Below are 26,658 nucleotides of genomic sequence, written 5' to 3'. Positions count from 1 at the left end.
TGCAGAGACATGCAAATCTTGCATCCAGCCTATATTACTAGGGGAGACATACAAACCTCGCATCCAGCCTACATTACTGGGAGGGGCACACGGACAACAAATACAGCCTATATTACTTATTTACTTCAAGAGAAAAATATGGACCTTAGATTAAGATGCAAATTGTAAATCAGCATTTCCGACAATTAGTGAAGAAATGTAAAATGAAATCTAATGCAAGTTGGTAACCATCATATGTAAAAGTATTTTTTCCATGTCTAAGGTGTCCATATCCATTAACCCCCTCCCAACATCGGACATATATTTACGCCAATGTCGGTATCCCTCCCTTTGATGTGGGCTCCGGCGGTGAGCCCACATCTTTCCCGGGACATGTCAGCTGTTCAAAACAGCTGACGTGCCGGCAATAGCTGCGGGTGGAATCGCGATCCACCCGCAGCTATTAACCAGTTAAATGCCGCTGTCAAACGCTGACAGCAGCATTTAAAGCGCGCATCCGGCCGGAAATACGCACACCGGGGACCCGCATCACGTGATCTCGGGTCACCAGTGTGTCGGCATGACAACCCGAAGTCTCCTGGACACCTCTATGGTTGTCAGTGCCGGATTGATATGAGCGCCACTCAGTGGTTGGCGCACATAGCAAGACAGTAAATCAGCTACATAGAGAAGATCTGCTCATCGCCTCTATGTAGCTGAGCGGAACGAGTTGTGCCAGCTTCTAACCTCGTATGGAGACTATTGAAGAATGCCAAAAGTAAAAAAAAAAAAAAAAAAAATGTGTTTAAAAACATAATAAAAAGTAATATGTAAAAGTTCAAATCACCCCCCTTTCGCCCCATTCAAAATAAAACAATAAAAATAAAATCACACATACACATATTTGGTATCGCCGCGCTCAGAATTGCCAGATGTATCAATAAAAAAAAGGATTAACCTGATCGCTAAACGGCCTAGTGAGAAAAAAATTCAAAATGCCAGAATTACGTTTTTGTGGTCGCTGCGACATTGCATTAAAATGCAATAATAAGCAATCAAAAGATCGTATCTGCACCATAATGGTATCAATAAAAATGCCTGCTCGGCCTGCAAAAAATAACTCCTCACCAAACCCTAGATCACAAAAAATGGAGATGCTACAAGTCTCAGAAAATAGCACAATTTTTTTTTTTTTTTTAGCAAAGTTTGGAATTTTTTTTCACCATTTAGATAATGTCTTTTAAACTCTTCTTACAACCCTTTTGGTTTGCAAATCCTCAGCCTTGTAATGTTATTGTTGTGGTCTATTACGATTGTTTGTTTTTGTGATCTCATTCTTTCTTTTACCATTTCTGGAAAATGGAATTTTCCTTTCCTGTTATATTATTGAAATTTTCTAAATAAAGAATATATAAAAAAAAAAAGAATCTAGACATGGTTTGGGGTCTATGAACTTGTAATGACCTGGAGAATCATAATGGCAGGTTAGTTTTAGCATTTAGTGAACCTAGCAAAAAAGGCAAAACAAAAAACCTAGGGTGGGATTGCCCTTTTTTTGCAATTTTTTTTTTTTAAACTGTTTTTATTAATTTAACAAGGAAAAGGCGTACAAACAATTACAGTATGTTCATGACATTAAAACATAATCCCACCTTTTCCCACCCCCCTCCCCTTCCTGCAAATGTCATCATTTAAAAAGATTCCTTAAATTGCTTTGTAGCAAGTACCATCTGGTGCTCTCAAATTGTTTCCTAAGTCTGTTCCTAGACTCTGTATCCAAGGAGGGAAGAAGAAACGACCATCTGGTGAAAAACTTCTCTGTTACTTTTTCTTTGTTAGGCCTGTTTCACACATCAGTTTTTTTGTGTCAGTTAAAATTCGCCAAAATGGCGGAAAGCGGATCCGTTGTTAACTGAGGTGAACGGATGCCACCGGACCGTTTTTTTTGACGGATCCGCCGAATGAAGAATTTTAAAGGAACCGCTGCCCGGGAAGGAGAGAGAGAGAGAGAGGGGAGAGAGAGAGAGAATTTTTTCTGTCCGCCAGAAATGATTTCAGGGTTAAATTTCCGGGTGACTTCATTCCTCCGGGCATGCGCACTATAAAAATGCGGATCCTGCAGCACAAAAAACGTTACATGGTCCGTCCAGGCATCTCGGCGGACGCAAAAAAATTGACGGATCCGCAAAAAAACGGATCCAACGGATGGCCATCCGTCAAGATCTGCCGGTAATGCAAACCAATGGGGAAAAAAACGGATCCGCCAAAAAAATGGCGGATCCGTTTTTTTGCAAAAACGGCGGATTTTGACTGATGGTCAAAAACGGAAGTGTGAAACAGGCCTTTGTCAAGGTTTCCAACCAGTCCATTTTAAACAGAAAATGAATTTTTGTCAATATTAATGATTTTAACGGAACATTTGAGTTTAACCATTGATGTAATATCCTTTTTCTTACTGCTGAGGCCCAAATCCCTAACATGGCCTTGGTGTGCTTTGGTAATACTCTTGGGGTCTCCTCTAGAATATTAAAAATAGCCCATTGCGGGGTAAGAGGGAACTCAAAACCACTCATTTGTTGTAACTCAGAGTGAATATCACGCCATAACTTTTCAGTTTTGGGGCAACCCCACATATGATGGTAGATGTCAGTATTATGTAAACCACTTTTAACATATTGATAAGAATCTGTAGGAGACATTTTGGATTGGACATACGGGGTAATATAAGCCCCATGTAGCAATAATATGGCCATATCGGTATAACTATTATATGGAATAACTTTCCTTTGTGTCTCAGTAGCTTCTACTATATCTCCAACCTCTCCATATCCTTTATCCATCTCGCCGGACCCAAGGTTTTAGCATCCCAAGACCATTCCTTCCGCAGAGTGGAATACATGGTGCTAGTTGACATCAAATGAGAACTACCCGTTCTGAGAAGAGTGTACAATTTATCACCTATACCCTCTCTCTGTCTGCTAGCCACAAACCAAAGAACCAGACTACGTGCCTGCAAAAATAAGAAAGGTCGTCCTCCAAATACAGGATAACCGGACACCAACTCGTCAAAAGCGATTGTAGAGAAACTTTGGTCTAATAGATCCACCCCAAAAACACACTTTTGTTGTGCCATAATTTCAAAGATTTTAGGTGGTTTACCTTTCAAAAATAGTAGGTTACCTAGAAAAGGCTGGAATGGTGACAATCTACCTCCCAAATTACACAATTTCCTCCCTCTTCTCCAGGACAAAATAGTTTGCCAAAGTATCGGATGATCTCTAATTTCATCAGGGAGTTTTTCATTAGTCAGATGCAACAAAGCCATTAAAAGATATATGTGGATAAATCTGCCCCTCTAGGTATTGGCGAAGTGGGATGTTCCCTGCATCCTATCTATTACATATCGCAAGTTAGCTGCTAAGTTATACCTAGCAATATCAGGGAAGTTAATACCCCCCTCAGATCTTGGAAGTTGTAACTTACATAACCCAATGCGTGTACGGCCCCCCACTCCCCATATAAACTGTTGAAATGTCCTATTCAATAGGTTAATGTCTGATTTGGATAATAAAGTGGTAATGTTTGAAATAAATATAATAATTTAGGAAAAATTATCATTTTAATTAAGTGACATTTCCCGGTAAAAGACAAGATAAAATGTTTCCAGGAGTTGAAGAGACTAGTAACCTTATTAATAATGGGTCTATAATTAAAGCAATACAATTTATGTGGATCCGCTGGGAGTCTAATGCCCAGATATCCAATAGACTCACTCCTCCATTGAAAGGGGAACCAGCTCTCAGCTATTCTGCCCGCCCTAAATATTGCTAATGCTTCTGACTTATTAGAATTTATTTTAAAGCCAGTAAGATGTCCAAATTCTTTGATTGGGATAGCTTGTGTTGGGTTGGCAATAAATAAAATATCATCAGCAAAAGCCAATAATTTTGTTTCCATGTTCCCTGTAGGAATCCCATGAAAATCCGGCATATTTTGAAGAATTTTCAACAAGGGATCTAATGATAAATTAAACAATAATGGAGACAATGGGCATCCCTGCCTCGTGCCCCTCCGAATGGCAAAGGGCACCGACAGGGTGTTGTTTATAAAAAGCCTAGATGTGGGGTCCCTATATAACAATTCAATAGCATTGCAGAACCATGACCCAAACCCTCTGAGCTCCAACAACTTATGCAAATAATTCCAGAAGACTCTGTCAAAGGCCTTATCTGAGTCAAGACCCACCACTATGTTACTTTTGCCCTTATTGACTCTACAACTAGATATAGTACCTATTGCTGTTCTTATATTATAGGTTATCGATTTCCCATGTACAAACTCAGGAATAATCTGCTGTACTCTAGTTGCCAATATTTTTGTCAAGAGTTTAAAATCTGCATTGAGCAGTGAGATTGGGCGGTATCCCTCCACCTGCAATGGATCTTTCCCAGGCTTAAGCATAATAATACAAGCCTCATTAAATCTATCTGGAATATAACCCTTTTCCATGATTCCATTAAATAACTCAACTAGGTGTGGACCTACCCATGGGCCTAAGGCTATGTGCACACGTACCGGAACTCTCGCGGAAATTCCCGCTAGAATTCCGAAATTCCAGTCCGTGGGAAAATCGCATTTTAAATTTCCGCGATTTTCCCACGGAAAAACTAGCATTTTGCAAGCGTAATTAGCTTGCAGAATGCTAGCGTTTTCCAAGCGATCTGTAGCATCGCTTGGAGAACTGATTGACAGGTTGGTCACACTCGTCAAACATAGTGTTTGACGAGTGTGACCAACTTTTTACTACTGAGGCCGCCTATGCAGCATCAATAGTAAAAGATGGAATGTAAAAAAAAATAAAAAATGGTGTTATTCTCACCTTCCGGCGTCCCACGCATCCGTTCCCAGTAATCCTTTGCGAAAATGCCCGCGATGACGTCCGTTCTCGCGGGATCGCGATGTCTCGCGGTTATTCGCGATGACGTCACGCGAATGACCACGAGACTTCGCGATCCCGCGAGAACGGACGCCATCGCGGGCATTTTCGCAAAGGACTACTGGGAACGAGAGCGTGAAGAGAAGCGGGAAGGCTGCGCGGGACGTCGGAGGGCGAGAATAACAATATTTTTTATTTTTAAATTCTATTTTTTACAGGGATATGGTACCCAAAGCCCGGAGGACAGTCTCCTCTCCTCCGGACCGTGGGTACCATCCGCAAATGTTCTGCTTACTTTTCGCACGGTGTGCACAGCCACATGCGGGAAGTAAGCGGAACAATGCATTCCTATGGGTGCGGGATCGCCGCGATTCCGCAAATTAATGAGCATGCTGCGGTTTTTACCGCGAAGCGATTCCGCTGCGGTAAAAACCGCAGCATTAGCACAGCATTGCGGAATCCCATAGGAATGCATGGGATGCTTATTTTTCACGTTTTCGCGGCAAAATCGCGCGGTTAAAACCGCCGCGGAAACGTGAAAAAAACGCCACGTGTGAACTCAGCCCAAGATCTTATAATATTCTCCACTAAACCCATCTGGACCCGATGCTTTAGAAATCTTAGGGTACGTGCACACGCTGCAGATTGGGGTGCGGATTTGGCCGTGCAGATTTTGTAAAAACCGCAGGTAAATCTGCAGGTGAAAAGACCTGCGGTTTTACCCTGCGGTTTTTCATCTCCACATTGAGCAGTGAGATTGGGCGGTATCCCTCCACCTGCAATGGATCTTTCCCAGGCTTTAGCATAATAATACAAGCCTCATTAAATCTATCTGGAATATAACCCTTTTCCATGATTCCATTAAATAACTCAACTAGGTGTGGACCTACCCATGGGCCTAAGGCTATGTGCACACGTACCGGAACTCTCGCGGAAATTACCGCGAGAATTCCGGAATTCCAGTCAGCGGGAAAATGGCATTTTAAATTTCCGCGATTTTCCCACGGAAGAACTAGCATTTTGCAAGCGTAATTAGCTTGCAGAATGCTAGCGTTTTCCAAGCGATCTGTAGCATCGCTTGGAGAATTGATTGACAGGTTGGTCACACTCGTCAAACATAGTGTTTGACGAGTGTGACCAACTTTTTACTACTGAGGCCGCCTATGCAGCATCAATAGTAAAAGATGGAATGTAAAAAAAAAAAAAAAATGGTGTTATTCTCACCTTCCGCAGAATGCTAGCGTTTTCCAAGCGATCTGTACCCATCTGGACCCGGTGCTTTAGAAATCTTAGGGTACGTGCACACGCTGCAGTTTGGGGTGCGGATTTGGCCGTGCAGATTTTGTAAAAACCGCACGTAAATCTGCAGGTGAAAAGACCTGCGGTTTTACCAGCGGATTAGCCTGCGGTTTTGCCCTGTGGTTTTTCATCTCCACAATGGAGAAGATGGCAAACCGCAGCGGAATCCGCAGAAAGAAGTGGTAATGTTTGAAATAAATATAATAATTTAGGAAAAATCATCATTTTAATTAAGTGACATTTCCCGGTAGAAACCGCGGAAAAATCTGCACCGTCTGCACTGCGGTTTTTAATATCCATAGGATAGTATGGTACTGTACACCGCAGCAAAAACTGCTGCGGATCCGCAGCGGCCAAATCCGCTGCAGAACCGCAGCAGAATCCGCAGTGTGTGCACACACCCTTAAGAGTAGAAATGGCTGACAGGACCTCCGTAATGGTAACAGGTGAGTTAAGCAGACTTCTCTGATCCTCCGTAATGCCAGGAGCCTTTTTTTTGCAATTTCACCGCAATTGGAATTTTTTTCCCGTTTTGTAGTACACGACGTGGTAAAACCAATGGTGTCGTTCAAAAGTACAAGCCCTCACATGGCCACATTGACGGAAAAATTAAAAAAAAAAAAGTTATGGCTCTGGGAAGGAGGGGAGTGAAAAACGAAAACGCAAAAACTAAAAAAAAGCTCTGGTAGCTAAGTGGTATTTATTAGTTAATTGGCTATGTAGACCTTTGTGCCTCCATGATGACAGAAAGCAAACCAAGTGTAGTTTGCTCCTGCAGACGGATCCCATCTATCTCCAACGTATGACTGTAACCTTATGACTGTATTTGAGCCGGTGATAGGGGATATGATTGTGAGGCTCCCTCTAATACATTACAGCTAAGTGAACGGTCAGATAGTTCCCATTCCCTCCTGGGTTAGTAGTCAGCTTTACCTGCGTTCAGTTCATGTTCTGGAATGCTTAGGAGATTGGAGATTTTGTGCAGCACTCTCCTCATTTCTGCTCCTTCCTTAAACTTGTCCACTTCATGCATTGCTGTGTCGTTATCTTCTACTTGGGCCACAAACTTCTCGCAGTGATCAAAGAAACGCATTAAAGTATCATTGACCACAGGCTCTCTGCATGATACAGCTGTAAAAAGACAGAAATGGAGACATCTTACTACTTTGTCTAACCCCCAATATGAAGGACTTTCACTAGTAAAAGACAATTAATCAAGTAATAACTGATGGGTGACTACAGCTCGGTTCTGTTTACTCCACGAAGGCATTTTTAAACATGATCACAATTTTATTAAATTACATAATGGGCATTTCCTACTATAATGTGATGTCAAAATGCTAGAATCCCACTTCTGACAAAGATATGGCGGCACATGTAGCACGTGCTGAAATTTGGAAGAGATACACGTGCACTCAGTTGTTTTTCAGTTTGAGGTGGATTACTTCCAACTTTTTTTTAATGATTGAACAAGAACAACCTTGAAGCGTGAACATGATAAAAACTAGTATCCAAATATATTATAAAACTCATACAAAAAAAGGAAAACATGTAATTATATTGTTAACCGGGTTGTCTAATACCTGTACCAACCCCTTTTTAGTGCTTCGATAATTTTCCTTGATATTTTTGCACAGCCCCCTTTAACCCCTTAGTGACAGTCATTTTGCAGCTTGATGACCAGGCCACTTATTACAGTTCTGACCACTGTCACTTTATGAGGCTATAACTCTGGAACGCTTTAACGGATCCCGGTGATTCTGAGAATGTTTCTTTGTGACATATTGTACTTCATGTTAGTGGTAAAATTTCTTCGATATGACTTGCGTTAATTTATGAAAAAAATGGAAATATGGCGAAAATTTTTTAAATTTTGCAATTTTAAAACTTTTATTTTTTATGCCCATAAATCACAGAGATATGTCACAAAAATTACCTAATACATAACATTTCCCACATGTCTGCTTTACATCAGCACAATTTTGGAACCAAAATTTTTTTTCGCTAGGAAGTTATAAGGGTTAAAAGTTGACCAGCGATTTCTAACTTTTATAACAAAATGACTTTGAGGAGTGTACATGACAGAAAATACCCCAAAGTGACACCATTCTAAAAACTGGACCCCTCTGGGTGCTCAAAAGCACATTCAAGAAGTTTATTAACCCTTTATGTGCTTCATTGGAACTGAAGCAATGTGGAAGGAAAAAATTAACATTTAACTTTTTTTTACAAACATTTTAATTCAGAAGCAATTTATTATTTTTACAAGTGTAAAAAGGGAAAATGTACCACCAAATTTGTTGTGCAATTTCTCCTGAATACGCTGATACCCCGTACGTGGGGGTAAACCACTGTTTGGGCGCACGGCAGAGCTCAGAAGGGAAGGAGCGCCGTTTGACTTTTTCAATGCAGAATTGTCTGGAATTGAGATTGGAAGCCATATCGCGTTTGTAGCGTCCCTGATGTACCTAAACAGTGGAACTTCCCAAGAAGTGACACCATTTTGGAAACCAGACCCCTTAAGGAGCTTATCTAGATGTGTGGTGAGCATTTTGAACCCCCAAGTGCTTCACAAAAGTTTATAACGCAGAGCCGTGAAAATAAAAATCTTTTTTTTCCCTCAAAAAGGATTTTTTAACCCTCTACTTTTTATTTTCACAAGGCTAATGTTGTTGTGCAATTTGTCTTGAGTACGCTGATACCCCATATCTGGGGGGGAACCACTGTTTGGGCACATGGGAGAGCTCGGAAGGGAGGGAGCACAGTTTGACTTTTTGAACGCAAAATTGGCTGGAATCAATGGTGACGCCATGTTGCATTTGGAGAGCCCCTGATGTGCCTAAATAGTGGAAATCCCTCAATTCTAACTCCAACCCTAACCGCAACACACCCCTAACCTTAATCCCAACCCTAGCTCTAGTCCCAACCCTAATGGAAAAATGAAAATAAATATTTTCTTTATTTCATTATTTTCCCTACCTATGGGGTGATAAAGGGGGGGGGGGGGTTATTTACTATTTTTTTTTATTTTAATCTCTGTGATAGGGTCTATCACAGTGACCAAAATGAACCAATAGGAAAAATGTTCCTATTGTGGTTGGGTACTGGCTGGCAGATCTTGGCGGGTGCACTGCGCATGCTCCCACCATTTTCTTCCCGGAAGATGGTGGCGCCTATGGAGGGGAAGCACGCGGGCCGAGGACCACTGGGAGGTACCGGGGGAGGGAGATCGTGGACCCTATTTCTCTCTCCTCTGACGTGCGATCACATCAGAGTAGAGAGAAATTAAATGGCACATTGGACTTTTTATTTTTTTGCGGTCGCCGTTAAATGGTTAATAACGGCGATCGCAAAGGCGGTGTCGGTAAAAACCGCCCCGAATCATGTTCTTTGGGGTCTCGGCTACCCCGGCAGCCGAGACCCCGGAGAAAATCCGACTCTGGGGGGCGCTATACACTTTCTCCACAGCACCGTTAATTAACGGCGCTGTGATTTTAAGTTTCCTTAACTATCACCGTTAAAAGGCGGTTAAAATAAAGTCATTCCCATTGTAAAATAACAACACTGGCGCCATTCCAGTGATGTCAGCGCCAAGTCTGCGTGACATTGTTCTGCCATGTGGATGGTATTGAGCAGCTGATCTCTTATTTCCGTCTGATGAACCTCGGACAAGAGAAAAAAAAGGGAGCGCGCAGCAGCCCAACAGAAACCATTAATTGTCTGCAGTGCTCATGTGGCATAAAAATGTCATGCAAAGCCTGGGGTTCACATTGCTGGAAATGCGCCAGTGCGGGAGGCAAGTATGAGGGGGAAAAAATTAGTATATAAAAAAAGGGAGTAACCCAGGTAGAGGACAATCCCTTTAAAGTCTACTGCAGGGATATTTGCAGCTTCTTAGTGCAGGTATCAGACAATCAGACATTTACAGTGAGCGTGTGTGTTTGTATGTGTGTGTGTGTGTGTGTATATACACACACGTCCAAAATATCTCCTCTAGTCCTGCACGTTTTAGCAGACAGTCTCATCGCGATTTATATCACCACCACATTATACTTACTTTCTAAGTCGTCCTCATTCGGTAGCGGGAGCTGGAGGTAGGTGTGTGCCAGTCCATGAATGAAAGCTTTCGTGCTGTCAATGCATCTGTGCTTAGAACTGGTGGTAAAAGACATTTTACATTTATGGAACTTGTCAGAAGTAAACAGGGAAGGAAACAGAGAGGCCAATCTGTAGGCCAGGTTCTTCATGTCCTCCTCTCCTTTCTTCACCAGCTGTCCATCCATCCAGACATCATACCACATGTTCCAGCTCTGCAGCTCCTTCACCAGCTCAGAGCTGCTCGCACTTTCTTCCACTAGGCTGTACATTTTCTTCAATTTCTTAATTTGCTTTCTGGTGGGGTATCGGGTCCCATGCCTGATCACGGAGACTATTTGGAGAGGAGTGCAAGTATTTGGTAGAAGATCGTGTTTCCTTGTAACCATCAATGGATTTTCCAGGAGAAAGGGATTGACTTCTTCATACCTGGTCTTGGTCCCAAAATATGAGGCTAATTTTGGGGACTCATTGAGGACAGAGTCAATCCCTCCAGCACTACAGAACCACGTCACTGAGAGAAGAAGGATCTGGGCCACTTTGGGGGCACATTTTGTGTATGTGCACAGTGCAAAACTCATGGTGGGAAAAATGGGGCTGCCGAGATATAAGGGATTGTCGGGAAGGGATTGTCTGTAGCTCGCTAAGCCTTCACAGATGTAGTGTGTGGACAGGCGGAGATCATCTCATCCATCGACAGTCCTACAAGTGAGAACACATGATTTAAAAACTGACATAAAATCAAGAGCAAATCAACACTATATAGAGATATTAATGTTCAAAACCAGTCTATGAACGTGATTTACAACCCTGTCTGGGGCTGTGAAGCCCTCAAAACACTTCAGTGGTAGGGATAGACTTTTGAACACTTGCAGTAGGGTACGTGCTGGCATAAAGCCTACTATTCTCATGCACGCGGCTGCACAATCTGACCTCTGTGATATAGCGCAGTCAGCAGATTTGCAGGGTCAAACAACGGACATTACACCCTTTAGGCTACGTTCTCATGAGGAGCATTTGGTAAGTTTTTGATGTTGCTGATTTTCAAAATCTATTAAGGAAAATAGGGTTTTTTGGCATTTTTTTCATGGCATTTTTTAATGCAGCTTGCTAGAACTATAAGACGCTGCATTTTTATGGAAGAGGAAACATGCAGCATCAAAAACTCATGATAAACTCACCAAACACTCACTGTGGGGACAGCGCCGTACAGCCACGTGTACACACGGAGTATCTGCGGAGTTTTTACCTCCAGTATTTGTAGCCAAAAGGAGAGGAACAATCAAAGGAAAAGTAATAATAGAAGCACGTCACCACTTCTGGATTTTTCACCCACTCCTGGTTTGGGCAGCGTGCGGACCCCCTGTCATATATTTGGCCAGTGTGCGGACGCCCTGTCATATATTTGGCCAGCGTGCGGACCCCCTGTCATATATTTGGCCAGCGTGCAGACCCCCTGTCATATATTTGGCCAGGGTGCAGACCCCCTGTCATATATTTGGCCAGCATGCAGACCCCCTGTCATATATTTGGCCAGCATGCGGACCCCCTGTCATATACTTGGTCAGTGTGCGGACCACCTGTCATATATTTGGCCAGTGTGCGGACCCCCTGTCATATATTTGGCCAGTGTGCGGACTCCCTGTCATATATTGGCCAGTAAGCGGACCCCCCTGTCATATATTTGTATTTGGGCAGTGTGCAGACCCCCCTGTCATATATTTGGCCAGCGTGTGGACCCCCTGTGATATATTTGGCTAGTGAGCGGACCCCCTGTGATATATTTGGCCAGCGTGCGGACCAGGCCTGTGGAGTCGGAGTCGTGGAGTCGGAGTCGCAGTTAGTTTTGGTTGGAGTCGGAGTCGGTAGAAATGTACCGACTCCAGCTTTAAAAAAAATGTATTAATATTTCATAATTGAACTTTCATATGAATTTTATAAATGTTACTCAAATATATATGTTCTATCAAACTATGAACAACAGTGATAAGCAGTTCTGCTGGAGATAGAGACATTTCTTACTTCTTGTGTGTCACTGTTCTCCACTGCCCTTATCTAATCTTATACTTGGTTAACCTCATGCTGCCCCAACCCCCCTACTTACAATGTATGAAACTGAAAGTGAAAATGTGTTGCAAATTCTTAGTAGTAAAGCTCCTCCTCTAGACTAGATCATACTAGGTATGCGTCTTCCAAGCATCTCACAGCTGCCTGCTACTCAGAAGAGGAAGACTGTAAGAAGTATTATCCTTTCAACAAACTTTGCATCAGTTAACTGTGAGTACATGAGGAATAATAACAGTATTACTGACCACTATATCAGTTGTACGACCTGGCAATAATTTTGTACAACTGTTTGTAGGAAAAACAATTGTCATTTGGATTGTGAATGCAGAATTAAAAACCTGAGAATGTCAAAGAAGCATCACATTAAATCAGCTGTATTTGAACATTTCACCATCACTCAAGATAGAAAACATTATGTCTGTCAGTGTATGACAAATGATCCAGAAGAAAACAAATGCTGTGAAGCCAAGATGAGTGCATATTCAGGCAAAGATAAAAATGCTCCTACCAGAGCTTCTAATCTAAAGAGACATTTACAGCGCTTTCATCCAGAAGTACTGAAAGCAGTGGATGAGAAAGACTGCATCCAAACCAATGAACCAGTGCCCAGCTCTTCCAGCCAAACAAAGGAGCAGAGAACTTTGCAGCCATCAGTTGCAAGATATTTTGTCAGTGACAAAGTTACTGTGACAATGACAGTAGATACATTTAAAAAACAGATCATATTGCTTGTTGTAAAGGATAGTGTGCCTATTTCATTATTTTCACGACCAGCTTTTGTGTGTCTGAATGGGGAAATGGCCCGCAAGCTTGGAGTTTCTCTGGAGAGAGAGAGTATTAGAAAATTAGTAATCGAAGAAGCTTTTAAACAAAAGGAAGAACTTAAAAAAACTCTCAAGGGACGCTTTCTGTTTCTTAAAATGGATGCCTGCACACGTCACAGAGTGAACTATTTTGCCATCAATGTCCGATTTGTTTGTGACAAAAATGAAATAGTTAGCAAGACATTGGCAGTAAAAGACACCAAAGCTCATCACACTAGTGAGTTTCTCCAGGTCTTGGTGGAAAAGGTTCTGCAAGACTATGAACTTAAAAAAGAGCAAGTTCTTTCTGTCGTAACTGACAATGCTTCAAATATGATAAGTACTATTAAGCTAATGAATGAGAGTAATGATGGTGACCAGCAGCTAGAAGAACATTCTGGGTCCACAGACACAGAAATGATTGAAATAGAGGAACACAGTATTGTAACTGAGGAGCAAACTGAAGTTGCTTCAGATGAACAGCAACATGATAGTTTAGATGATCTTGTTGAAACTGTGTCAATATGTTCTTTCATTCATCACATGCGCTGTGTTGTGCATACGCTGCAGCTGGCTATAAGAGACAGTCTGCAAGAAGGACATGCTGCTGCACTGATTGGCAAGGTGAGAAAATTGGCTACTGTTGCCAGAACCCCTAAAGTTGACTCAATTTTGAAGAGACGTGTTGGAAAAGGGGCAATTATTGATCAAGCCACACGATGGGGCAGTACTTACTTAATGATTCAGCGCTTGGTTGAACTGAAAACCTTTCTTGTAGACATGGCTAACCCTCAACTGATGCTAAATGAAAGTCAGTGGAATCAGGTGACTGAGCTGGAAAAATTGCTAGAGCACCCATTTACAGTGACTAAAAAATTACAAGCAGAGGACTTAAATCCAAGTATTTTCTTAAAGGAGTGGAAGAACCTGATGTTTCGCCTGTCCCAAAGAGGAGGGTTAATTGCAAGTGGCATTGCTGCATCAATGAAACGGAGAGAGAGGAGCTACTATTACAAAATAACATTCTTTTGGCAGCTGTTTATGTAGACCCAATGCATCGGATTCTTCTAGATGATCAACAGCTAAGTAAAGGAAAAGAAGCTCTGTTTGAAATAGCAGTAAGGATGAAAGGGTTGCAGAACAGTCAGGAGGAACAAGAAGAATTTGGTCGTCCTGCCACATCTTCACCCTCATCATCAACTGATGAAGAATTTAATTTCAAAAAATATTTGGATCACAAGGACCGTGCAAAGCGTTCCCGCATAGAAGAAGAGTCATCCCCATCAAGGAACACAGCCAGTAAATTTCAGCAGAATTTTTCATGTGCACTAAAAGAAATTGAGAAATTTGACCGTTCATCAAAAATAACAGTGCAACAAGCGATTCCTCTGTATCCTGACATTGTCAGAGATGTTGCCCGAGTGGTTACTGCTTTGCCACCAACACAAGTTAGTGTAGAGAGGTTGTTCTCTGCTCTCAAAATAATTAGATCAGATTTCAGGGCATCCATGAAGGAGGATCTGACAGAGGCAATACTTTTTCTGAGGACAAATTTATAGATTTCTTCTTATTAACTGCATAAAAGTGTTTATTGCATATTTACTTAGTTTAGAAAAGTTTATAAAAGTTATTTGCTATATTCTAATTGTATTCTAATAAATGTAGCTTTTGCTCTAAGTGGTCTGATTACTTATATGATGGTGAGAAACTGAATAAGCACGATGTTTAATATTTTACAACAGTAAATTTGTTGTTATGAATTGGCCATTTATGAAGGAGTCGGAGCTGGAGTCGGAGGCTGATAAAATCCAGGAGTCGGAGTCGGAGTCGCAACTGTGGCTTACCGACTCCACAGCCCTGGTGCGGACCCCCTGTTGCGCAACCCCCAGTTGCGACTCCGACTCCTGGATTTTATCAGGCTCCGACTCCGGCTCCTTCATAAATGGCCAATTCATAACAACAAATTTACTGTTGTAAAATATTAAACATTGTGCTTAATCAGTTTCTCACCATCATATAAGTAATCAGACCACTTAGAGCAAAAACTACATTTATTAGAATACAATTAGAATATAGCAAATAACTTTTATAAACTTTTCTAAACTGTAAGTAAATATGCAATAAACACTTTTATGCAGTTAATAAGAAGAAATCTATAAATTTGTCCTCAGAAAAAGTATTGCCTCTGTCAGATCCTCCTTCATGGATGCCCTCAAATCTGATCTAATTATTTTGAGAGCAGAGAACAACCTCTCTACACTAACTTGTGTTGGTGGCAAAGCAGTAACCACTCGGGCAACATCTCTGACAATGTCAGGATACAGAGGAATCGCTTGTTGCACTGTTATTTTTGATGAACGGTCAAATTTCTCAATTTCTTTTAGTGCACATGAAAAATTCTGCTGAAATGTACCGGCTGTGTTCCTTGATGGGGATGACTCTTCTTCTATGCGGGAACGCTTTGCACGGTCCTTGTGATCCAAATATTTTTTTAAATTAAATTCTTCATCAGTTGATGATGAGGGTGAAGATGTGGCAGGACGACCAAATTCTTCTTGTTCCTCCTGACTGTTCTGCAACCCTTTCATCCTTACTGCTATTTCAAACAGAGCTTCTTTTCCTTTACTTAGCTGTTGATCATCTAGAAGAATCCGATGCATTGGGTCTACATAAACAGCTGCCAAAAGAATGTTATTTTGTAATAGTAGCACCTCTCTCCGTTTCATTGATGTAGCAATGCCACTTGCAATTAACCCTCCTCTTTGGGACAGGCGAAACATCAGGTTCTTCCACTCCTTTAAGAAAATACCTGGAGTTAAGTCCTCTGCTTGTAATTTTTTAGTCACTGTAAATGGGTGCTCTTGCAATTTTTCCAGCTCAGTCACCTGATTCCACTGACTTTCATTTAGCGTCAGTTGAGGGTTAGCCATGTCTACAAGAAAGGTTTTCAGTTCAACCAAGCGCTGAATCATTAAGTAAGTACTGCCCCATCGTGTGGCTTGATCAATAATTGCCCCTTTTCCAGCACGTCTCTTCAAAATTGAGTCAACTTTAGGGGTTCTGGCAACAGTAGCCAATTTTCTCACCTTGCCAATCAGTGCAGCAGCATGTCCTTTTTGCAGACTGTCTCTTATAGCCAGCTGTAGCGTATGCACAACACAGCGCATGTGATGAATGAAAGAACATATTGACACAGTTTCAACAAGATCATCTAAACTATCATGTTGCTGTTAATCTGAAGCAACTTCAGTTTGCTCCTCAGTTACAATACTGTGTTCCTCTATTTCAAACATTTCTGTGTCTGTGGACTCAGAATGTTCTTCTAGCTGCTGGTCACCATCATTACTCTCATTCATTTGCTTAATAGTACTTATCATATTTGAAGCATTGTCAGTTACGACAGAAAGAACTTGCTCTTTTTTAAGTTCATAGTCTTGCAGAACCTTTTCCACCAAGACCTGGAGAAACTCACTGGTGTGATGAGCTTTGGTGTCTTTTACTGCCAATGTCTTGGTAACTATTTCATTTTTGTCACAAACAAATCGGACATTGATGGCAAAATAGTTCACTCTGTGACGTGTGCAGGCATCCATTTTAAGAAACAGAAAGCGTCCCTTGAGAGTTTTTTTTAAGTTCTTCCTTTTGTTTAAAAGCTTCTTCGATTACTAATTTTCTAATACTCTCTCTCTCCAGAGAAACACCAAGCTTGCGGGCCATTTCCCCATTCAGACACATAAAAGCTGGTCGTGAAAATAATGAAATAGGCACACTATCCTTTACAACAAGCTCTATGATCTGTTTTTTAAATGTATCTACTGTCATTGTCACAGTAACTTTGTCACTGACAAAATATCTTGCAACTGATGGCTGCAAAGTTCTCTGCTCCTTTGTTTGGCTGGAAGAGCTGGGCACTGGTTCATTGGTTTGGATGCAGTCTTTCTCATCCACTGCTTTCAGTACTTCTGGATGAAAGCGCTGTAAATGTCTCTTTAGATTAGAAGCTCTGGTAGGAGCATTTTTATCTTTGCCTGAATATGCACTCATCTTGGCTTCACAGCATTTGTTTTCGTCTGGATCATTTGTCATACACTGACAGACATAATGTTTTCTATCTTGAGTGATGGTGAAATGTTCAAATACAGCTGATTTAATGTGATGCTTCTTTGACATTCTCAGGTTTTTAATTCTGCATTCACAATCCAAATGACAATTGTTTTTCCTAAAAACAATTGTACAAAATTATTGCCAGGTCGTACAACTGATATAGTGGTCAGTAATACTGTTATTATTCCTCATGTACTCACAGTTAACTGATGCAAAGTTTGTTGAAAGGATAATACTTCTTACAGTCTTCCTCTTCTGAGTAGCAGGCAGCTGTGAGATGCTTGGAAGACGCATACCTAGTATGATCTAGTCTAGAGGAGGAGCTTTACTACTAAGAATTTGCAACACATTTTCACTTTCAGTTTCATACATTGTAAGTAGGGGGGTTGGGGCAGCATGAGGTTAACCAAGTATAAGATTAGATAAGGGCAGTGGAGAACAGTGACACACAAGAAGTAAGAAATGTCTCTATCTCCAGCAGAACTGCTTATCACTGTTGTTCATAGTTTGATAGAACATATATATTTGAGTAACATTTATAAAATTCATATGAAAGTTCAATTATGAAATATTAATACATTTTTTTTAAAGCTGGAGTCGGAGTCGGTACATTTCTACCGACTCCGACCAAAACTAGCTCCGACTCCGACTCCACAGCCCTGCCTGTGATATACTTGGCCAGTGTGCGGACCCCCTGTCATATACTTGGCCAGTAAGCGGACCCCCCTGTCATACATTTGGGCAGTGTGCGGACCTCCTGTCATATATTTGTATTTGGGCAGTGTGCAGACCCTCCTGTCATATTTGGCCAGTGAGCGGACCCCCCTGTCATATATTTGGTCAGTGTGCAGACCCCCTATAATATATTTGGCCAGTGAGCGGACCCCCTGTTATATATTTGGCCAGTGTGCGGACCCCCTGTGATATATTTGGCCAGTGTGCAGACCCCGTGATATATTTGGCCAGTGTGCGGACCCCCTTTGATATATTTGGCCAGTGTGCGGACCCCCCTGTAATGTATTGGCCAGTGTGCGGTCCCCCTGTGATATATTTGGCCAGTGTGCGGACCCCCTGTCATGTATTGGCCAGTGTGCGGTCCCTCTGTGATATATTTGGCCAGTGAGCGGACCCCACTGTCATATATTTGGCCAGTGTGCCGACCCCCTGTCATATATTTGGCCAGTGTGCGGACCCTCTGTCATATTTGGCCAGCGTGTGGACCCCCCTGTCATATATTTGGCCAGCGTGCGGACCCCCTGTCATATACTTGGCCAGCGTGCGGACCCCCTGTCATATACTTGGCCAGCGTGCGGACCCCCTGTCATATACTTGGCCAGTGTGCGGACCCCCTGTCATATACTTGGCCAGTGTGCGGACCCCCTGTCATATACTTGGCCAGTGTGCGGACCCCCTGTCATATACTTGGCCAGTGTGCGGACCCCCTGTCATATATTGGCCAGTAAGTGGACCCCCTGTCATATATTGGCCAGTAAGCGGACCCCCCTGTCATACATTTGGGCAGTGTGCGGACCTCCTGTCATATATTTGTATTTGGGCAGTGTGCAGACCCTCCTGTCATATATTTGTATTTGGGCAGTGTGCAGACCCTCCTGTCATATTTGGCCAGTGAGCGGACCCCCCTGTCATATATTTGGTCAGTGTGCAGACCCCCTGTCATATTTGGCCAGCGTGTGGACCCCCCGTCATATATTTGGCCAGTGTGCGGACCCCCCGTCATACATTTGGCCAGTGTGCGGACCCCCTATCATATATTTGGCCAGTGAGCGGACCCCCTGTCATATATTTGGCCAGTGTGCGGACCCCCTGTGATATATTTGGCCAGTGTGCGGACCCCCTGTGATATATTTGGCCAGTGTACGGACCCCCCTGTAATGTATTGGCCAGTGTGCGGTCCCCCTGTGATATATTTGGCCAGTGTGCGGACCCCCCTGTCATGTATTGGCCAGTGTGCGGTCCCTCTGTGATATATTTGGAAAATGAGCGGACCCCACTGTCATATATTTGGCCAGTGTGCCGACCCCCTGTCATATATTTGGCCAGCGTGCCGACCCCCTGTCATATATTTGGCCAGCGTGTGGACCCCCGTCATATATTTGGCCAGCGTGTGGACCCCCCTGTCATATATTTGGCCAGCGTGTGGACCCCCTGTCATATATTTGGCCAGTGAGCGGACCCCCCTGTCATATATTTGGCCAGCGTGTGGACCCCCCTGTGATATATTTGGCCAGTGTGTGGACCCCCTGTGATATTTGGCCAGCGTGTGGACCCCCCTGTCATATATTTGGCCAGTGTGTGGACCCCTGTGATATTTGGCCAGCGTGTGGACCCCCCTGTCATATATTTGGCCAGTGTGCGGACCCCCTGATATATAGTTGGCCAGTGTGCGGACCCCCCTGTCATGTATTGGCCAGTGTGCGGTCCCCCTGTGATATATTTGGCCAGTGTGCGGACCCCCCTGTCATGTATTGGCCAGTGTGCGGTCCCTCTGTGATATATTTGGCCAGTGAGCGGACCCCACCGTCATATATTTGGCCAGTGTGCGGACCCTCTGTCATATATTTGGCCAGTGTGCAGAACCCCTGTCATATATTTGGTCAGTGTGCAGACCCTCTGTCATATTTGGCCAGCGTGTGGACCCCCTGTCATATATTTGGCAAGTGTGCGGACCCTCTGTCATATATTTGGCCAGTGTGCGGACCCCCCTGTGATATATTTGGCAAGTGAGCGGACCCCCCTGTCATATTTGGCCAGCGTGTGGACCCCCTGTCATATATTTGGCCAGCGTGTGGACCCCCTCTGATATATTTGGCCAGCGTGTGGACCCCCCCGTAATATATTTGGCCAGTGTGCTGACCCCCTGTCCTATATTTGGCCAGTGTGCCGACCCCCTGTCATATATATGGCCAGTGTGCCGACCCCCTGTCATATATATGGCCAGTGTGCCGACCCCCTGTCATATATTTGGCCAGTGTGCCGACCCCCTGTCATATATTTGGCCAGTGTGCCGACCCCCTGTCCTATATTTGGCCAGTGTGCCGACCCCCTGTCCTATATTTGGCCAGTGTGCCGACCCCCTGTCCTATATTTGGCCAGTGTGCCGACCCCCTGTCCTATATTTGGCCAGTGTGCCGACCCCCTGTCCTATATTTGGCCAGTGTGCCGACCCCCTGTCCTATATTTGGCCAGTGTGCCGACCCCCTGTCCTATATTTGGCCAGTGTGCCGACCCCCTGTCATATATTTGGCCAGTGTGCCGACCCCCTGTCCTATATTTGGCCAGTGTGCGGACTCCCTTTCATATATTTGGCCAGTGTGCGGACCCCCTGTCCTATATTTGGCCAGTGTGCGGACCCCTGTCCTATATTTGGCCAGTGTGCGGACCCCCTGTCCTATATTTGGCCAGTGTGCGGACCCCCTGTCCTATATTTGGCCAGTGTGCGGACCCCCTGTCCTATATTTGGCCAGTGTGCGGACCCCCTGTCCTATATTTGGCCAGTGTGCGGACCCCCTGTCCTATATTTGGCCAGTGTGCGGACCCCCTGTCCTATATTTGGCCAGTGTGCGGACCCCCTGTCCTATATTTGGCCAGTGTGTGGACCCCCTGTCCTATATTTGGCCAGTGTGCGGACCCCCTGTCATATATTTGGCCAGTGTGCGGACCCCCTGTCATATATTTGGCCAGTGTGCGAACCCCCACAACCCGCAGCACACAGCGGCTGCTCGGCGCCGCCTCAGCAGTATTGACAACAGCCCCAGGGACAATCAGCCGCTCACCGCCGCGATCCCACTGCTTCCATCAGAGGTCTGCAACTTTCTATGGAGAGGCGATGCACATCCGCACACAGAGCACAAACCCCACGAAACCCCAAGCGCATGCGCTTCGAACCCGAGAGCTGACGCCTGCGTGCTGCCCGCGGGCGCCTAGGTATTGTAGGAACCTTTGTTGCTGTCTTTTGTTCCGGAAGGAGAGATTTCACTGAAGGACCCTGCGGTGCAACGATGGATCAGGGACGTCAGGAACATGGAGTGCGATTTTAGCTTTGAGGATTCCCTGTTTTCGGAAACCCGAGAGCGAAGCAGTCAGAGAGGGCAGTCCTACACCGCCAGGCGGTGCGAGCCCCGGGTAAGGAGCCAGTGCGGGCACAAGGGGGAGGCTCCGGGCAGGATATGTCGGTTCCTATACAGTTGCGTCTAGGTCGGAGTTGATTATTAGCGGACCTGATATTAACAGCTTCACTGTTTGGTATATCATCTTCTCATAGTGTTAGGCCAGGTTCACATTGCATTAATGGCCCTGCGCTCAACGGGATCGTTACATAGCGGCACTAACGCACTCATTGGCCGCAATGATACTAACGCATCCAAACGCATGATGCGTTACTTCATGACTCACCCCCAAATGCTGCAGACCGCGTTCCAGGGTGCGTCATGAAGTAACGCATCATGCCGATTTTGGATGCGTTAGTATCATTGCGGCTAAAGGATGCGCTAACACTGTTTACAGCATTAGTGCCGCTATGTAACGGATCCTGTTGAACGCAGGGCCAGGAGGATTCAGGACAACACTACAGGGAGGAGGATTGACCAGTGGTGCCCAACCTTTTTTGCACCAGGGATCGGCTTCCAGCGAGACCATTCTTCCATGGCCCAGCGGGGTGGAAGTGGGGCGGGGGGGTACATATTATATATAATATATATATATACATACACACAGAAAAACACACACATACATGCACAGATACACACACATATACATAGAAAAACACACATATACACATACATACATACACACACATACAGTATACACACACATACATACCCACACACATGCACAGATAAACACACATACACACTGATACACACTGATACACACATACACACACACACACACACAGATACACACAGATACACACATATAGACACACACAAATATACAAAAAAATACCTCTCTACCGCTCTTCATTCCCTGCTGCTTCAGTCGGGCCATGGCTGCAGTGAGTGTTACTATGGCCACGGGCGGGAAAGCAGAGGGCTTGCTCCCTGCCCACAGACAGCACTGCCGCTGACACATAAGTGTGTTCCCACCTGCACGCAGCCACACATGCGTTGCAGTGTTCACGTGATGAGCGCTGCGTGCCTCTACGGGCGACTCACCCGGTCATAATGAACAGCCAGGGCAGGCATCTGCAGTGTGCTCTGAGCCGCCACAGAGCACACTGTCAGTGTTTACTGCTGGTCTGCAGCAGCTCCGCGGACCGGTGGTTGGGGACCCCTGGGATAGACGACGTCAGGTGTTGCTGCTAACGGCTCATACTCACTCGTAAGAGACGCACGTGATTCTCGTGCGAGTCTCATGAAAACCTGGCGCTGCCACCAGCACTCGGACTGGAGCGTGCGGCTACATGTATTTCTGTGCAGCCGCACGCTCCGGTCCGAGTGCCGGTGGCAGTGCCAGGTTTTCATGCGAGAGACTCGCATGAGAATCTCGCAAGTGAGTATGAGCCCTAAGGGTAGGGTAAGTAATATAAAGTGATTTTAGGCAAAACCTGTGGAGAGATCAGGTCCAGCTCCAGTCAATATATAGAGTTCAGCTGGTTTCACACTTGTATACTTTGGATGCACACGGATCCGTTTTCGTCTCCATTGACTTTCAATGGTGACGGATGGGACTTGCGTGTGCATCCAGATGTCACCGTTTTCCCACGGATCCCTGTGTCTGCATATTTTATCAGATGCACAAAAACACAACTTGTTGCAGTTTTGTGTCATCTGAAAAACACGCAGGCACAGGGACACGCACGGATCCGCGGCTACACGTCTGGAATTAACATGGAGCTCTGTGGAGCGTGGATCTGTATGCTTCCGTGTGCAGGGATCAGTTTTGCGGCACTGAGCATGCTCGGAAGTGAGGGATGTGCTGTATGGGAAAGGGATGAAACTGTATGGGGACAGACTGCAGACATATGGGGACAGACTGCAGACATAATGTAGACTGTGTACATGCTGCTCTGTCATACAGTGATCTTTCCCGCCTCACTAGAAGGGCTTGTGCCCTATGTTACAGTGTGGTAATGATAATAAAATACATGGTAAGACTACAACCGAGGAGCAGAGGCCATATCACAAGAGCTGACAATCTGAGGAAGCAGCAATGCTGAATAACAGTCTACACTGCATCACTAGATCCTTATACAGGTGTATAATGAGACCTCACTGTACAGGAGAGATCGGAGCGAGGAGCAGGGGCCTGATCACAAGAGCTGGCAATCTGAGGAAACACCAATGCTGAATAACAGTCTACACTGTGTCACTAGATCCTTATACAGGTGTATAATGAGGCCTCACTGTACAGGAGATACCAGAGCGAGGAGCAGGGGCCTTTTCACAAGAGCTGACAATCTGAGGAAGCAGCAATGCTGAATAACAGTCTACACTGCGTCACTAGATCCTTATACAGGGGTATAACGAGGCCTCACTGTACAGGAGAGACCAGAGCGAGGAGCAGGGGCCTGATCACAAGAGCTGACAATCTGAGGAAACAGCAAAGCTGAATAACAGTCTACACTGCGTCACTAGATCCTTATACAGGGGTATAATGAGGCCTCACTGTACAGGAGAGACCAGAGCGAGGAGCAGGGGCCTTTTCACAAGAGCTGACAATCTGAGGAAACAGCAATGCTGAATAACAGTCTACACTGCCTCACTAGATCCTTATAAAGGTGTATGATGAGGCCTCACTGTACAGGAAAGACCTGATCACAAGAGCTGACAATCTGAGGAAACAACAATGCTGAATAACAGTCTACACTGCGTCACTAGATCCTTATACAGTGGTATAATGAGGCCTCACTGTACAGGAGAGACCAGAGCGAGGAGCAGAGGCCTGATCACAAGAGCTGGCAATCTGAGGAAACACCAATGCTGAATAACAGTCTCCACTGCGTCACTAGATCCTTATACAGGGGTATAATGAGGCCTCACTGTACAGGAGAGACTGGAGCGAGGAGCTGGGGCCTGATCACAAGAGCTGACAATCTGAGGAAACAGCAATGTTGAATAACAGTCTACACTGCGTCACTAGATCCTTATACAGGGGTATAATGAAGCCTCACTGTATAGAAGAGACCGGAGCGAGGAGCCGGGGCCTGATCACAAGAGCTGATAATCTGAGGAAACAGCAATGCTGAATAACAGTCTACACTGCGTCACTAGATCCTTATACAGGGGTATAATGTGGCTCTCACTTTACAGGCAAAGACCTAGAACGAGGACTGTGGAAAACGTATTTCTATTTAAAAAACAGCCGTTTTGTGAGCCAAAAGAGCCGGCTCTTTATGGTGAGCAGAGCCGGATCACCAAAAAGAGCCGAACTTCTCATCACTAATGTACAGTGAGCACTGACAGAGCTAGCTTGGAGGCGGTCCCTGGACCCTCATACACTCTAGCATGGAGGCGGTCCCTGGACCATCATACACTCTAGCATGGAGGCGGTCCCTGGATCCTCATACACTCTAGCATGGAGGCGGTCCCTGGATCCTCATACACTCTAGCATGGAGGCGGTCCCTGGATCCTCATACACTCTAGCATGGAGGCGGTCCCTGGACCATCATACACTCTAGCATGGAGGCGGTCCCTGGATCCTCATACACTCTAGCATGGAGGCGGTCCCTGGATCCTCATACACTCTAGCATGGAGGCGGTCCCTGGATCCTCATACACTCTAGCATGGAGGCGGTCCCTGGATCCTCATACACTCTAGCATGGAGGCGGTCCCTGGATCCTCATACACTCTAGCATGGAGGCGGTCCCTGGACCCTCATACACTCTAGCATGGAGGCGGTCCCTGGATCATCATACAGTCTAGCATGGAGGCGGTCGCTGGACCCTCATACAGTCTAGCATGGAGGCGGTCCCTGGATCCTCATACACTCTAGCATGGAGGCGGTCCCTGGATCCTCATACACTCTAGCATGGAGGCGGTCCCTGGACCCTCATACACTCTAGCATGGAGGCGGTCCCTGGACCCTCATACACTCTAGCATGGAGGCGGTCCCTGGATCCTCATACACTCTAGCATGGAGGCGGTCCCTGGATCCTCATACACTCTAGCATGGAGGCGGTCCCAGGATCCTCATACACTCTAGCATGGAGGCGGTCCCTGGACTCTCATACACTCTAGTATGGAGGCGGTCCCTGGACCCTCATACACTCTAGCATGGAGGCGGTCCCTGGACCCTCATACACTCTAGCATGGAGGCGGTCCCTAGACCCTCATACACTCTAGCATGGAGGCGGTCCCTAGACCCTCATACACTCTAGCATGGAGGCGGTCCTTGGATCCTCATACACTCTAGCATGGAGGCGGTCCCTGGACCCTCATACAGTCTAGCATGGAGGCGGCCGCTGGACCCTCATACAGTCTAGCATGGAGGCGGCCGCTGGACCCTCATACACTCTGATCTAGTCCCCTCATCTGGCTTTTTAATGGAATTGCTCAAAGTTTAACCCTTTCACTGGTGCGGCAGTTTCGGCGGTGCTCTGTGCTGCAGGGGGCTCCGGCAACATTATTTGAAAGCCCGAAGCCCCCGCAGTTCTATTGCCTCAATGCTGTGGCCTCCTTGAAAATGGCCACTAGAGGCGGCGCATGTGCATATTGAGATCTCTGCTCCAGTTCACCGAGCACCGCCGAAACTGCCGCACCATGTCGCCGGAGCCCCCCGCAGTACCGAGCACCACCGAAACTGCTGCAAAAACCGCAGGCAGGGATGGGAGCGAGAGCATCGCTCTGCAGCATAAACCACTGGAAGAATCGCCAGACTCCTGCTGCCACCAGCGCTGCCGATTTCCCCCCCCCCCTCCCCTCTTGGGTAAGATGAATGCAGGACTTTAAGATGGACCCTAATTTGACGCATTAATTTTTTTTTCTCCCATTTTCCTTCTGAAAATTTGGGGTGCGTCTTATTGTCCGGTGTATCTTATAGTCCGAAAAATATTGTATTTTGTGTGACACCACTCTCTGATTTAAAGGCACAAAAATTAATAGTTTGAAAATTGCAAATTTTTTCATAAATAAACGCAAGTCATATCGAAGAAATTTTACTACTAACGTAAAGTATAATATGTTAAGAACAAACAGTCTCGGAATCAGTGGGATCCGTTGAAGTGTTCCAGAGCTAAAACCTCATAAAGTGATAGCAGTCAGAATTCTAAAAATTGGCCTGGTCATTAAGTGCAAAATTGGCCCTGTCACTAAGGGGTTAATGGAGCAAAGATCACAGGTCAGACATGAATGTTGTTTACACTGTTATATATTTTATGTATTTGGGCAAAACTGTTTTTTTTTCCCCCTGACAA

The 26,658-nt window shown here is 45.0% G+C and overlaps 2 protein-coding genes across 3 annotated transcripts in view; one reads left to right on the top strand and one right to left on the bottom strand.

Moving 5' to 3' along the window:
- The window catches only part of MINPP1 (multiple inositol-polyphosphate phosphatase 1), a 119,306-nt gene extending 97,941 nt beyond the window's left edge, over nt 1–21,365 (bottom strand). Inside the window, exons 1-3 of one of the 2 annotated variants that reach the window (XM_073548200.1) lie at nt 21,242–21,365; nt 10,272–11,011; nt 7,148–7,345 (exon numbers count right to left, since the gene is read on the bottom strand). In XM_073548200.1, coding sequence (XP_073404301.1) covers nt 7,148–7,345; nt 10,272–10,890 — 817 coding nt within the window. In that variant the 5' untranslated portion in view covers nt 10,891–11,011; nt 21,242–21,365. Of the gene's footprint in view, nt 1–7,147; nt 7,346–10,271; nt 11,012–21,077; nt 21,215–21,241 lie in introns of those variants that run through there. The other variant, XM_073548199.1, reaches the window with a different exon arrangement.
- The window catches only part of CUNH8orf76 (chromosome unknown C8orf76 homolog), a 41,465-nt gene continuing 35,996 nt past the window's right edge, over nt 21,190–26,658 (top strand). The window contains exon 1 of the mRNA XM_073548201.1: nt 21,190–21,426. Within this exon, the coding sequence (XP_073404302.1) occupies nt 21,325–21,426 (102 nt within the window). The 5' untranslated portion in view covers nt 21,190–21,324. The remainder of the gene's footprint in view (nt 21,427–26,658) is intronic.

Source organism: Dendrobates tinctorius, unplaced genomic scaffold (assembly GCF_039654945.1).
Source record: "Dendrobates tinctorius isolate UK_male_01 unplaced genomic scaffold, ASM3965494v1 ptg000156l, whole genome shotgun sequence".
Lineage (NCBI taxonomy): Eukaryota > Metazoa > Chordata > Amphibia > Anura > Dendrobatidae > Dendrobates > Dendrobates tinctorius.
Note: the sequence above shows the minus strand (reverse complement) of the source record. Positions and strands in the feature narration are given on the sequence as shown.